General features: G+C 28.9%; 1 protein-coding gene across 1 annotated transcript; it reads right to left on the reverse strand.

Annotated features, from left to right (window-relative positions):
• Positions 1-4,355: 4,355 nt before the first annotated feature.
• Positions 4,356-8,712, reverse strand: LOC120092843 (protein UPSTREAM OF FLC). The gene is made up of 5 exons (XM_039051074.1): positions 8,441-8,712; positions 8,304-8,373; positions 8,067-8,185; positions 5,152-5,836; positions 4,356-4,586 (listed from the first exon to the last, which is right to left on the reverse strand). Exons 1-5 carry the CDS (start codon positions 8,601-8,603, stop codon positions 4,454-4,456), a joined length of 1,170 nt encoding a protein of 389 aa, XP_038907002.1. The 5' UTR covers positions 8,604-8,712; the 3' UTR covers positions 4,356-4,453.
• Between the last annotated feature and the right edge of the window lie 7,332 nt (positions 8,713-16,044).

A 16,044-nucleotide genomic window follows, 5' to 3' on the forward strand; every position in this document is an offset into this window, starting at 1 on the left:
TTGTCCATAACCACATATTATGACTATGAGACATGGCAAATGGACGTCAAGACTGCCTTTTTGAATTGTAATCTTGAATAGACCATCTACATGAATCAACCAGAAGGATTCATTGAACAAGATCAAGAGAAAAAGAATTGCAAGCTTAATCGGTCCATTTATGGACTGAAACAAGCATATCGATCTTGGAATATAAGATTTGACACAGCGATAAAATCTTATCGATTTGATCAGAATGTTGATGAGCCTTGTGTTTACAAGAAAATCATCAACAACTCAGTAGCTTTCTTCGTGTTGTATGTGGATTATATACTACTCATGACGTAGGTTTTCTGACTGATGTAAAGAAATGGCTAGCCACCCAATTCCAAATGAAAGATTTGGGAGAGGAACGGTTTGTTCTAGGGATCAAGATTATAAGGGATCATAAGAACAAAAGGTTGGCCTTGTCTCAGACATCGTATATTGACAAGATGCTTGTCAAATATTCGATGCACAATTCCAAGAAGGGTTTATTACCTTTCAAGCATGGAATTGTATTGTCTAAGGAGCAGTGTCCTAAGACTCCTCAAAAGGTTGAGGAAATGAGATGAATTCCTTATGCATCGGCTATTGGTGGCCTTATGTATGCAATGTTATGTACTAGACTTGACATTTGCTATGTAGGAGGGATTGTCAGTCGATATTAGTCCAATCCAAGATTAAATCATTGGAGGCAGTCAAAACGATCCTCTAGTATCTTCGGAGAACGAGGGACAATATGCTCGTATATGGAGATAAGGATCTGATCCTTATAGGATACACAGACTTTGACTTTCAGACTGATCGGGATTCTCGAAAATCTACATCAAGGTCAGTGTTTACTCTAAATAGATGGGTTATAGTATGGCAAAGCATCAAGCAATGATGCATCGCAGACTTCACTATGGAAGCCGAATACATAGCTACCGAAGAGGTTGTTTGGCTTAAGAAGTTCCTTACTAATTTGGAAGTTGTTCCAAATATGCCTTTGCCTATCACACTTTATAGTGATAACAATGGTATTGTGGAAAATTCTAAGGAACCTATAAGTCACAGAAGAGGCAAGCACATAGAATGGAAATATCATTTGATTTGAGAGATTGTGCATTGAGGTAACGTGATTGTCACGAAGATTGCTTCAGAGCACAACGTTGTTGATTCATTTACAAAGGCTCTCACGATTAAATTATTCGAGGGTCATCTAGAAAGTCTAGGTCTATGGGATATGTGGCATGTTGTCTAGGACAAATGGGAGATATTACTGGGGTATATTGTATGCCCTAGTTTATTATGATTTTTTACTTTATTTATATTGTACATTAAGCTCCCTAAGCTTTAGGACAAGTGGGAGATTATTGGGATTGGTGTCCTAAATCTCTTTGTAATCTCACATTTTGTAAACATTGTATAAACATATTGTTGTTAATAAAATATGTTTTATTTTATAAGCATATACTCAATCCAATAAACTAAGATCTGAGGTTATTTTATGTAATTTAAACATGTAGAGACGTACAAGTGGACTTTGTTTAAATAATAACCTAAATGGTCTATAGTAGATGGATAAGGTTGGGTACCTTATCCTAGTGACATTATGGATACGACCCCCTTTGTATGTATTACAAGTGTTGTAAAGTGCTACAAATGATCTGATTCTGATCATTCATGTGGAGACATATGAGCAGGGGTATCTTATATAAAGAATTTGTATAAGACCAAACCATGAAATAATTAGTCTCTTTATATAACGTCGTTAATAATAGAAACTTACATTTCACTAGGATGACCATAGGTGACATGACTTGAATTCTAAGTGAGTTGTGAATTCCTTCTCATGAAGGCGGTCTTTTGATTTGTATGGGTGAGAGTGGCCATGTTGCCAACTCAACAAGCCTACCATTTTAGGGATTCGTCTGACTGGAGAGCTGGGAACACAGCTACACAAGATAGAATTCACTCCTTCCCCGATGCAGGGGCAAGTAGATAAATTGCTCCCTTAAGGGTTGATTCCGGGTCTTGAATATAATGTCCATACCCTTTCCTGACCCGATAGTGACTTGGAAAGGACAAGAAATGGTCAAAAAGGTGTTCAGTGGCTATGATTGATAGAAGCTACTACCGATGCCATGTTACTAGTGATAGAAGCTAATACTAATAGCATGTTATCGATGATAGAAGCTACTCGATAGCATGTTATCCGTGATAGAAGCTACTCGATAGCGCGTTATCGGTGATAGAAGCTATCACTAATAGCATGATATCAGTGAGACCATTGATAGCATCTTATCAATAATGTTATCAGTGAAAGAAGCTATCACTGATAACCACAATATGAGTGATGTTAGTGATATCGGTGATAGAACTTAGGTGATACCTATATATCAAGATTCTTTCAAAGATGATAACCAATTATAGAAGTCTATCATTGATAGTCTTAAGTGTTAATATTTCAAGGTTGATTCTAATTGATGAAAGTCTATCGGTGATAGCAACTGATATCTACTATCAGTAATAGCCATGATAAAAGAATATTAGTGATAACTATTGTGGTAATCAAAGTTGTTGGTCTTCTTTCAAAATTGATCACTATTTATAAATCTGTCATTGATAGCCACCGATAGACACTGATAACCTTAAGTATTGATATTTCAAGGTTGATTCCAATTGATGAAAGTGAATCAATGATAGCTATTGATAATTAATAGCAAATTAAAAGCTAATATTTTAAGATTGTATTAATTTTTCTCAAATTGAAAGTTATCGCTGATACAAGCTATCAGCAATAGCAGCTATGGCTATCACTGATAGTTGCTAGCCATTGATAGCTGCTATCAATTATAGCTTTTAATTTGAGAAAACTGGGAAGAAGCGAGCAAAATGGCGGCTAGGCATGGGTTTTTTAGTCTTTTACCATTTTTTGATCCATATATGCAATTATTTTATTCTTGTACTACATATTCTATTATTTTGGGCTTGAATTTTATTTATGCAACTAGCCCTAAAATATAAATTTTTGGAAGGTGCTCAAAAAATTGATTTGAATCAAGTTATTACGGACATATTTGATATTCATTTGAGTCCTATTTTATAACTATTTACGTTTGTAAAAATTAAATTTAAAACTAATCTTTTTTTTGTTATCTAACTTTTAAGACTGCTTACAAAAATTTCAAAACCTAAAAAGCTCGTTGCCCCGTCTCTAACCTAATCCCGATCCCGCTCGGTATAAATTTTCTTTTTTTTTTTTTAGAATTGTGCTAAAATTCTGTTAAGCTTCCAATACAATGCATTTTTGTATCTTCGTTTGCAGTTTCAAAGGCCATTTATTAATTTATAATTAATTTAACATAATTTGAAGTTATATAACATACTTATTTATATCTATTTAAATTTCTTTTTAAATTAATACCATTTATGTTATTTGTATATATTAGTTTTTCAACAAAATAATATATAATAATTTAAGATTATTTATAAAATAAATATTAATTTAAATATCTTGCTAAAAAAATCATAATGATTATGATATAACAAAAAAAGAGTGATATATATGTTTGACAATGTTTAGTTTTATTATATAATGCAAATAAAGAAGAATGACATATATAATAGAAAAAAGAAGTTCAAAAAAGTAAAATGGGGATGCCTTCAATATGCTAGAAAATCTATGTTTCAAAAGGACATATAAAACATGTACTCCGTAAGGGCATCCTAGGCTACTAGGGAATTTCTAGATACTTAGACATCTTACAATACTACAAGACAAATGCATGTCAACTCCATGAAAATCTAAACTGCCTGCGAAATAAACCGGTTCTAAGATTAAAATTGAAACATTTTGAAACTTATGTACTAAATTGAAACTAGACTTAAAACTCAAGAACTAAATATATAACATTTTAAAATCTAACGTAGGAATCATTTTTTTTTCCAACTTTATACCATCACCTTAAATATTGCAGAAAACATCATTTAGATAATGCCATCTACAGTGTTTACGAACACACATTTTAGTGTTACTATAGCATACTATAAAGTATAGCTTTATTTAACTTGCAAATCTTAAACTATATGCTCTCATAATGTATCACTATCGACCTCATCATTGGGTCACAGGCCCAAAGGCTTGTCTTTATCCAAATTATTCAAGCCTAACCCAATGTTAAAGTTTGACCAATCCAATTCAATCCAACATGTGAATAAAAATATATAAGTATGTATATGTTCTTTGTATATTATAATTTATATATTTAAAGAGTAAAGTCTTGAAATTCTTTTCCTAAAAGATGTATTTGTCCATCAAATTTGGAAGAAAAAACAGAAAGTGTTTGCCAAAGTTAAGAGTAGATGCAACTATATTTTAACATATACTTTTTTTTTGGAGTAATATGAAGGAACTTGGACAAAGCTAGCAATGGGATGGAAGTGAGTTTCAAGGCTTCTTGGGTTGCTTTGATGAGGCTGAGGTTAATATCATGAGAGGAAGGCACCTTCCTTTGATCCCACCATTATTCTCATTCTCTTCATCTCCATCTCTTTTTTCTTCCATTTCTCCTCTTTTGCTCCTAATTATAAAATGCCATAATATCAATGTTACATTTGACAAATAATCAACTTATATAATATGACTTATAATAATTTTTTTTTTATATCTAGAAAACTCGTAGAAAATTAATTTCTAAGTTGATAATCACCACTAAAAGATAAATATCGAAAAAAGAAACTTATAAGTAAAAGTAGTTTTTATAAGCCTAATTTCCAAAAATCAATGTCTAGTTTGATAACTATTTGGTTTTTAAAAATTAAACTCACAAGCACTATTTTCATCTATTGCTATCTATGTCATGTTATCTACCTTCCAATAGTGTTTTTAAATTCAAGTCAAGTTCTGAAAACTAAAAAGAATTCGTTTTTAAATTTTTTTTTTTTAGAATTTAACAATGGATTTAATTTTTTTTCCCCATAAATATGATGCAAACCATTATAAGGTAAGAAAATAAGTTTCATTTTAAAAAATTAAAATCTAAAATTCTTACTCGATGGAGCCTTAATTATTAAAAAAATAATAATAAATTTTTTTTCCTTTATTAGGACTTTTATTATATTTAAAAAATGAAATATTGTACTTACTTTTCTTCATTATAGGAGTTAGACTTCTTGAGCACAGGCTGGACGACATGTCGATCTTCTCTAATGGACTCCACAATGGAGCCACTGAAATACTCCTTCTCCTCCGTCTGCAACTTCCCGAACCTCGGATTCTCCGACATATACTTTATCATCTCCTCTTCTCCGATCATTTTTCCGGCCATTTTACACACAACCTCTTTCGCAAGCCCCTTCTCCGTTCTTCTCGCCGGTTCTCCCAAACCCGGCCCGGTTTTCGCCTTCGAACCCACTGAGCCGCCACACGCTATGAACTGCAGCAGGACCGAATTCCGACTCGGCGCCGACTCGGTTCCTAGTTCGTCTTCGTTGTCCAAGGCGAACCGTTTCGAAGTGGAGAGGCGAGCCGAGTCGAAGCGAGTTGACTCGGCGGGAGTGTGAGTTGTGGAGCGAGTTGGCCCGGGGGGTTCTTCGGTGGAGACGCCGCGAGAGCAGCGGGATTGAGGGGTGGTGGTTGAATAAATGTGCTTCTCTCCGTCGTCGTATTCATAGTCTTCGACTTCGTCGTATTCTAAGTCGGAATCTGGGTGGTTGGCGAGTTCTTTGAGTGGACTCGGAGCGAGTTGCTGTTTCCGAGCTTTAGTTGGGAGATTCGGTTCTTGAACCGGTTGCCTGGTGGTGTTGCTGATGTGTATTTGCTGCAATTTTTCTGAAAATTTAAATATAAACTATTTTGTAAGTATTCTCGAGACAATGTTTTTATTGATAGGTTAAAATATTATTCTAAATTTCTAATTACATTCTTTTAAAAAAAAATACTTTTAAATGTTTAAATTTATGTATTTTGAAGTTAATTTTTAATCTAGTTTTACAAAATAATAACGATTATTTGAATTCAATGTGAATATGATTTTTAAATTCTTAGCCAAAAAAAATTGTGATAAGAGAATAATTATTATTCCTTTATAAAACCCCTAAGTTAATGATAAAGATTAATTTAAACATTTAAAGAAAATTTAAGTACATCAACAAAAATAGAACAAGTTTCAAAAACCTTTAAGATAAGAATAATAAATAAATTGATATTTTAACCTTGTCTATACTTGTAAGAAATATTATATTAGAAATTTAGTATATAAATTTTTAAGTTTGTGGCTATTTAATTTTTGAATTTTTTAAAGTGTCAAATAGAGCTATATACTTTCAACTTTTTGTCTAATAAATCATTGATATATTATAAAATTTTAAAAATTAATTGATATGTTATATTTGAGTTTAAATTATATGTCAAATAAAATCCTCAACTTTCTAAAAAAATTAAAAATTCAAAGGCCTTAAACATTGTTTAAAGTTCAAGAACCTATTGACTATAAAATTTGAAAATTCAAAAACTCAATAGACAATTTCAAAAGTTGAAATAAAAATAAAAAAAATAAAAATAAAAAATAAAAAATAAAAAATTGTTCCAGAAGTAAAATCTATATTTGAATCTTAAAAATTAGTCAAATTACCCATTTAGATCCTATGATTTGGAACTCAAACAGAAAGAAAACAACAATTGAAAATAGAATGCTTCTATGATTTGAACATAGGTTCGTTTTAGTCTTATTTATTGTCAAGTTAGTCTCTTTCTTTTAAGTACTTGAGAGTGTCTAGTCTAGATGAGGATATGATTAGTTCGAAATGGAATAATAATTATATTAAGTATTAAATTAAGTTCAGGTTGGCATAGAGTTTTAGACTAACTAAGAAAAAGACATTTTGAGTGCCAAAAAATGGTTGTAGTACTTGAACATCTATGGTAAATTTTTTACATGTCGATTTTACCATAGATTTGATATTGACATAAAGATTCGATTGATATTTTCATTATATATATATAGTAAAAAAATTCATGAAACGTGAACATTGAGCGATAAAATATTGTTAATGTAAATATAAGATTTAAATACTATTTTGATTTATATACTTTCAAAATGTTTATTTTTGGTTCCTAAACATTAAACATTATTTCATTTTTGTCTCTATGTTCTCGAAATGTTTATTTAGGTTTTTGTACTTTCACAATTGACCATTTTAGTCTCTTCATTTCCCTTTTTATTCCATTTCTAAAGGATCTAAATGGTCACTTTTGATCAGTTAAGGACAAAAATAAACATTTCAAAATTTATTTTAGTTCTTATACTTTTAAAATGTTTATTTTGCTCATCACACTTTAAATTTTGGTTTATATATGTCCCTACACTTCAAAATGTTTATTTTGGTCATTGTACTTTCAACTTTGATTTATTTAGGTCTTTGTACTTTCACAAATGACCATTTTAGTCTTTTCATTTTCCTTTTTATTTCATTCTTAAGGGATCCAAATGGTCACTTTTGAACAGTTAAAGACAAATATAACCCAAAGTTGAAAGTGCAATGACCAAAATGAACATTTTGAAGTGCAAGGACATATATAAACCAAAATTTAAAGTGTAGTGTCCTAAATAAACATTTTAAAAGTATAAGAATCAAAATAAATTTGAGCTAAAAGTACTGGACTAAAGTAATATTTATTAAATAAATTTAAATTATAACAATCAAAATCGTAATTTAATCGGATAAAATAAAATTTGTCTTAAAAAACTAAATATATCTAAAATTCTGATGTTTGTACGTGACCATCTAAATATAATATAAATAATAGACATGTTAAGTTAGTTAAAAATAATAAGATAATTAGTTACTAATCTAACTTTTATATTTTGAATTTTTTGTCTCCATAATTTTTCTAAATGACATTTTATTGGTATCTCCATAGACATTTTGAACTTTGATGGCAGTCCTATATGGTTTTGTGCTTCATCTCATTTTAATATTAATATTGAAATATTTCATTTAAACTCTAAAATCATTAAAAAAAAATATTCTATAAAGATATAAAGAAAGAAGAAAATCACCAGAGCAGGCATGAACATCGACAAGTTGAGAGGCCTTCAGAACGTATTCAGAACCTTCAGCAGGATATACCACGTCATTTTCCGACAAGTCGTTCCATACATATCCACTTTTATAGTTCCTATAATCAAATTTTTTAAAAGAATATAAAAAAAAAAAAACAAAAACAAAAACAAAAACCCCGAGACTCACTGGACGACATGTCGTTGCATAATAGAGAAGGGTCTTTGTTTTTTTACCTTTTACAGGACCAAGAATAGAGGAAGGGCATGGCGTTGCCTCTGAGAACAGCGAGCCGATCCAAAACATCTGTCGTCACAGTGTATAAGATGAGACCCAAAACGACATGTCGTCTGAAATAGTAGTAAAATCATACCTTTGAGACGAAGAGGGTGGCTGGGGAAGAGAGGGATTTCGAGGAAATGGGGTTGTTCCAGACGGCCATTTCTGGAGATATAGTAAAAAACTTGGACCTTATTCATTGGAGCCGGGGAGTCACGGCGGCGGTGGCGGTGGTGGTCTCTGTAATTCTCCTCCATGGTGATGGCGTGTAAGAGAGCTTGGCTAAGAAAATTTCAGTGTGGAAGTATAACAGAGTGTTTGTTTTATGAGGAAGAGAGGGATTTGGGGGAATTGGAAGGACTTGAGGGCAATGATGGAAATTGAACTTTTTGAAGAAGGGAAGAAACTCGGATCCCTATGAATGAAGGAACGAGAAGTTACTTTTTACTCTACGATACTGGATTAACGTGACGGGTGATTTTACATTGTTGCATCCTAGGCAATGTTTACCCCAACTTTTTATACCTAATAAATCAATTATAATCTGAAAATATTTGCTCCTTCTGATTAAGTTTTACGTACCGAAACCCACTTTTAAATTAATAATCAAAAAGCAATTATCCTTGTATTGTTATAAGATGAGAATCGCAAAAATCTATCAAATTCATTAATATTGTTATCATTTGACCCATAATTCTAAGTAAAATGATCAAATGTAATCTAATTACAGTTGCGACTGTGACTCATTGGATTAAAAGTTATCTATTCATTTTTGTTTGTTCTGAATTATAAGTTTTATTTGACTCAAACAATTCTTACTAAATAACGTGCCATTAAATTTAAAATTTTGTGTCTAATATATTGTTTATCTGTTATAATTTTTTAGTTTAAAATTCAACAAATTATTAAACACTTTTTAGAGTTTAAGAATTTTGACATAAATTTTGGAATTTATGGATTAAACTTGTAATATGACCCATTTAAATCCATATTTAAGATTAATTACTAGTGAGTATGTAAGTTTTAAAGTTGCATTATCTAACCATTAAAAAGTATTGCCTAGAGTACACTTCAAACGCGACTCACATTATACATTATTTTATGGTTAATATTGGGCCATAAGGAAGTGGATGATTGTAAGACCAACCTATAGATGATAATTAATATTTTTTTTCACTGAATTATGATGAGACTAACACTGTTGACTTATTTGTAGACTTTTATTGAAAGATATTAACATACTTGTCGAGGATTACTCTAGATAAGGTTCAAAGTCCATGGGCAAGCTCAATCCCAATAAAAATTGAGATAATGGAAAAACAAGTGTCCTAAAAGAAAAAAGTCTGAATCTCGGATTCTTGGCCAAACAACCAATTCGGTACATATATATCAATCGACAAATAATCATGGCATGCTTGGTCTAATGTCCTACATTCTCAAGTATCACAAACTATCCTATCATTATCAGGGTTATACGTAACCATTAGTAAATGTTAAAGGGATTTCATTATAAATAGTTATATTTGACAACGCTAAAGGAAACAGTAAATAATCTTCCAAGAGGAGCTCTAACCTTACTTTTGTGTGCTTAACTAAACTATAAATTTTTTGTACTAACTTGGACATTAAAATATGGTAGACTCGACACCATGTAAATGCGAGAAACGTTTTCACGGCCAATTCAGATTGCAAGATTACCAGGAGAAGCAGGTCGATGTCAAAAATTATAAGAAGACAACTAAAGTATTTGAGTTTTTCAAATTGATAATAATAATAATTTTGACGGAAATAATTGCAAGGACAGTTCTACTTTAGTACTAGAGATATCTTTTAATAATAATAAAAGGGAAAAAAAAAAAAAAAAAAAGTAAATTTCAACGGTGGCACCGACTAGTTAGTTTGTTTAGGGGGTGGGGAGCTAATTAATTAAGGAGGATAGGTGGGTTTTGGGGTAAAGTGCGACAGGTTTTGGTTACTTTTTAGAAAATTTACTGCTTTTCTGATACACGGTAAAAAAATGATATGTCAGCTTTTTAAACTCCATCGCGTTTCTCTCTCTTCCATTTAGGTTTAATTTCTTTTCAAAGTCAAAACACTTCCTCTTTCTCTCTCCTCCCCCTGCATTTCTCTATTCAACATTAGTACGGAAACATTAAAATAATGTTTTTCTTTTTTTAAAATTTGAACTCTAATTTTATATTCTCAATTATCTAATTTTATTCTTTATATTTTTAATAAATTTTAAATTAAATTTTTGTACTTCAATACAAATTAATGTTCAGTGATTAAATTTGAGACTTGTTTAAAATATATGAACTAAAATTGAACCATTAAAGTTATATTACTAAAATGAAACAAAATTTAAAATAATGATCAAAATGATATTTTAACTTAAGAAAATTTAGTCGATTAAAAAAAAATTACAATTTAGTCCATAAACTTCTAAATGTAACAATTTAGACTCCGGTTGATAATCAATTTGTTTTTTGTTTTTGTTTTTTTAAAATTAAGCATCTAGACACTACTTCCACTTTAATATTTCTTCGTTTGTTAATCTACTTTTTATCAATTTTTTTAAAAAAATTAAGCCAAATTTTGAGAACTAAAAAAAGTAACTTTCAAAATTCTTTTTTTAAAAAAAATTGACTAAAAATTCAATCATTGTACTTAAAAATTATGCAAATAATTGTTAGAAATGATGATAAAATTGGCTTAATTTTCAAAAACAAAAGAAAAAAAAATCAAATTACCAAATGGGGCTTTGATTATTACACTTTCAAATTTATAGCAATTTAGTTTCTACAACAAAAAATCTTATCAAATTTTAGTGTTATTTTTTATTAGATAAAATTTGGGATTGTAGTTTATGAACACATTTGATTTTAATCTAGTTTATCGATACACATATATAAGAAAAATTTCAAGAATTCTCAATAAATATGTGATAAGAAAGAGTAAATCGTTAAATGTTTTTAAAGTATAAAGACTAAATTATTTCATATTGAAGTTATGCGAAATATTACTCAAAATCTAATATTTCATGAAAATACAAATACATTGAGATAGAATGTCATAATATTTGTGAGGTTATTCTAATTCTAGATGACGCCACAATTACAATTATTAGAAAATATTCCGATATTTGTTTGATTTATTTTTTTCTTTATTCCTAGATTGCAATTTTAATCCACCCAATAATAAACTTTCTTGATCTGGAATAAATTGTTAGTTTTGTGAAAGTTGAAGTAGAAAAGGTACTCGTTCGTTTGTTTTTTAATTCAGTTATTATAATAATACTCTTCTTTCGTTTGTTTGTAAAGATTTGAAAAAGAAAAATACATATTCAATTTATAAGTTTTAAAATTTGACCAATTAATCAAGAACTTTAAAATGAAGGACAATTAATTGAGTTTGATGTGACGTTCACGTATGTCTATGTGACATTAAGTTTTTAATTGGTTTTGTATCTTTAAAATAGTGACATGACACGAATTTGGAAGCGCGGATATACGTACGTCATGACATGACGTGAATTTACAAATATATATATATATATATGTAAAAAAGAAAAAAAAATTATCACGTATTAAATTGTGATTAGACAACTTGTATGTAATATTTTTTAGGGTAAATTATAAAAAATTTGATTTTGAATTTTATATTTTATGTCAAAAATATACATCACTTTAAAAAATTTTAAAAATATTTTTAAACTTTCAAAAAAAAAACTCATGAAATTTCAATAAAAAACATTCCTAAATTTTCAAAAAGCTCGAAAATATCTTTACTATTAGTATATAATTAGAAAAAAAAAACAAATTTATCAACGTTAGTACAGTGGTCAATTTATTTGATGTTTTTTTAAGTTAAAAAAAACTAATTTTAAAACAAATTTATCAACGTTAGGAGGTATGGCTTTCTATACTTTTTCCCATGAGTTTGAATAATAAATACTATTCAAACTCATGGGTTACCTCTATGTTTTTTTTTTTTGTGCCAACTTTCGAACACCACCTTCGGTGATCGTCTTCAACTAACTTCGATCACCACCGGTGGCACCTTCGGCCACCACTTTCGGCAACTCAGCGAGCGAACTTCTAGCCACCAATTTCGACGACCGTTGCCAACCAATCTTTGGTCTCCATTGACTAACCTTAAAAAACATTAATAAAAAAAACACTTTTAATATATAGTAAACTAAACAAATCTGTATATAAAAATACTATTAAAAAAGAGTGGCCAAACACATTTATATTTTTATTTTAAGGATTTTTTTTTAAAGCGTTTAGAAAAATGAATTTTTGAAAAACTTTTTTTTCTCTAACTCATTCCTAACACACCCTTAGTTTAATTACAATAATATTTTTTAAAATACACTTTCTCTTTCTTCTAATTTTGTTTCTTTTAGAGTTTTTTTAATTATTATTATTATTATATTATATTTTATGATTCTCTCTCTTCCCCTTCTTTGTTTAAAATTAATATTTCCTTCATTTTGTGAGTTTTTGTTTATTTTCTTCTATTTTTCTAACTGAAAATTGATCATCTATCTATTGCGATCTCAAGTCAAATATAATGATAATATAGTAAAAAATGTAAATATATATCACATATATCATGGTTTGTTTTTTTTTTTTTTTTGTGTATTTACAAATATATTGGAAACTGTACATACACATCAATTATATTGTTCTAAAACAATATATTGTAAAAATTGTATTATTCATGCACTTATCAAATATGCAATTATTTAATTCTAGAAAATTCAAATATATAGTGTTCTACATATCAAATAAACTTTCCTACATGTTTTTTTTTTGTGGTATTATTATTGTTATTGTTATTATTATTAAGAAAATTTTCATAGATAGAAAAAAATGTCAAACTATTTAGAGAAATAGCAAAAGAAAACACTGATAGACACTAATAGACTTCTATCAGCGTCTACTACATATAGAGATGTCTAAGTTCCTCGGGCCCTATCCCGAATGGGAATCAGTGAATGGAGAGGGAGTGGGGAAAAAATTCCCGTGAGCTAAACGGGAATGGGGAACGCCTTCACCTTCGCCCCCGCCCCGATTAACCTCCATTTATTTATTTAGTATAATTATACAAAAGTTAAATTTAAATTTCAAGTTTGATTGTTTATTGGTCAAGATAATGAATGTGTTTAAATTAAATATTTAAATTTAGATTATATATGTGAATAATTTGATTTATATGTATTTCTTTTCACTAAAAAAGTTGATTAGTTTTTTTAAGGAAAAATTTGAGTAATATATAATCTTTAAATTCAAATTGTCATGTGTAAAACTAACCATAATAAACAATTTAGTGATAAAGTTAATTATTTAATTAAATTTCACCCACATTAGTGATTTTAATTAATTTTTAAAAAAAATCTAAGGGTAAATTTTTTTTTGCTGGGAACACAACCCTTACGAATTCCCCGTGTGGAATCCTGTCCCTATCCCCGATCCCCTTGGGGAATTTCACGAAAATAGAGAATGAAATGGGAGAGAGGGAATGGTATCCCCAGCCCTACCCTGCCCCACCCTATGGACATCTTTAATCACATAGTATCAACGATAGACTTCTCTCAGTTTCTATCGCCAATATATTGAATAGTAAGGAAAGTTGAAAAGTAAATTGGACCAGATTTTAATCACATAGTATCAATGATAAACTTCTATTAGTTTCTATCGCTGATATATTGAATAGTAAGGAAAGTTGAAAAGTAAATTGGACCAGATTTTAATCACATAGTATCAATGATAAACTTCTGTTAGTTTCTATCGCTGATATATTGAATAGTAAGGAAAGTTGAAAAGTAAATTGGACTAGATTTTCGTGTTAGATAATAAGAAGAGCTGAAAAATAGATTGGACCAAATTTTTGTGTTAGATAATAAGGTGAGCTGAAAAATAAATTAGACTAGATTTTTGGGTAAAATAATAGCTCATTAGATTGCAATGTGTAATCAGGTATATTTATTTAGGTTATATGTATAGAAAGTCAAAATTTAATTTGATACATTTTCATTTTTTTTTTCCATTGGTCAATTTAACTAGCTCAAAAACTTATAATCATTTTTTAAACTTAAAGAATTAAAATATTGAAAACAACTTAGCGGCCAAATAAAAATTAAAATTCAAACTTTATGATTTTGTTATTCTTCAAATATAATTTGATTAAAAAATATAATTTTTCAATAATTGAATTTTGAATTAAAATTCTAGTTTATTTCAGTTTGAAATTAGCATATTATGGTAAAAAGAACAAATTTGATCATTTTCAAATTAATTAAAAATGACAAAAGTCTATGAAATTTTATTCCAAAATATAGTAAAATCAATTAAATAAAATTTTAATTTTAGTGAAATCTCTATTTCAAAATTAATATATATATATATAATATAAAAGTAAATAAAATCACATATTTAAACTAATATAAAATCTAACCAAGTTCACAAAACTCTAGATTTAAAAATCTACACCTAAGCATGCACTCCAAATACAGATTTCTTAAATTCAGACATCCAAAACCTACACTTTAAACAAGTTTTCTTAAACTTAAGCTATTTAAATCTCTCATCCTAACTTCAGAGCTTAACATTTTCAAGTTTAAGATTCCCAACCTACACATGGTTCGCGGGAGTAAGAGGTGAGAATGAGAAATGATATGCAATCACCATGTTTAGTACAGGTTTTGTTTTTAACCTTGGAATGAGAATATCTTATTCCAAAACATTTCATATTCCCATCCATGGAGACTTTTCATAACCATCCAAATTAGGGGTGTTCAAAAAATCCAATGACATAAAAAAACCGATCAACCCAACCCAACCTGTGCAGTTTAGATTGGGTTATCAACTCATTTGGGTTGGGTTGGATTCAAATAAATGAAAATTTTATGGGTTGGATTGATTCATGGGTTTACCTAATATAACTCAAACCAACCCGAATTTATTATTAACTATAAAATATTGTTTTATTACTTATAACACAATTATTTATACATATATTGATTTTAATTTTATTTAATTTCAGTACTTTTTGAATAATTTATTTTTCAACAACTCTTAAAATAGTTTATTTGCACTCTAGAAAGAAAATTTTCACTATATTAATTGAAATTGAGTTGTTAATCTTAATTTAATATATGAAGATAGTTAAATTATATTTTTACATATTTACGTTTTGCTTCTTTTTAAAATAAAATTTTAAATAAATGACCCGATTAATCCGAACAAACCCAACCCAAATATTTCATGATTGAGTTGAGTTAGGTTCATTTTTTAATAAGGGTTATTTAGATTGAAGAAATTTACAACCCGGGTTAGCTTTTAAAAAGTCTTTCAACCCAACTCAACCCAACCTATGAACACCCTTAATCCAAATAGATGAATTTCCTCCATTTTCATCAATTTTCTTTCTTAGTTACATTTTATCTTTCCATTTTATTTATTTTTCTTCTTTGTTGATAGCGGTTAATATATTTAATTTTTATAAATATATGTTTAAATTAAATTTATAGTTGACATATATAATCAATTTATTAATAATAATGCTATTATAATAATTTATTATGTTATTATGAATTAACATAAAAAACCATAATCTTTATTTAAAAAATTTAAATAACTATAATTATATTTGCTTAAATCCCTTTTTATTGGTAATATATATTAACAACAT

This window comes from Benincasa hispida, chromosome 1 (assembly GCF_009727055.1).
Source record: "Benincasa hispida cultivar B227 chromosome 1, ASM972705v1, whole genome shotgun sequence".
Taxonomy (NCBI): Eukaryota; Viridiplantae; Streptophyta; class Magnoliopsida; order Cucurbitales; family Cucurbitaceae; genus Benincasa; species Benincasa hispida.

Coding starts and splice junctions, on each gene's coding strand:
- LOC120092843 (XM_039051074.1), bottom strand. CDS start 8,603: ATGGAGGAGAATTACAGAGACCACCACCGCCACCGCCGCCGTGACTCC. Junction 8,374..8,440: donor CCACCCTCTTCGTCTCAAAG/GTATGATTTTAC, acceptor CTGTGACGACAG/ATGTTTTGGATCGGCTCGCT. Junction 4,587..5,151: donor AACTCCTATAATGAAGAAAA/GTAAGTACAATA, acceptor TTTTATAATTAG/GAGCAAAAGAGGAGAAATGG.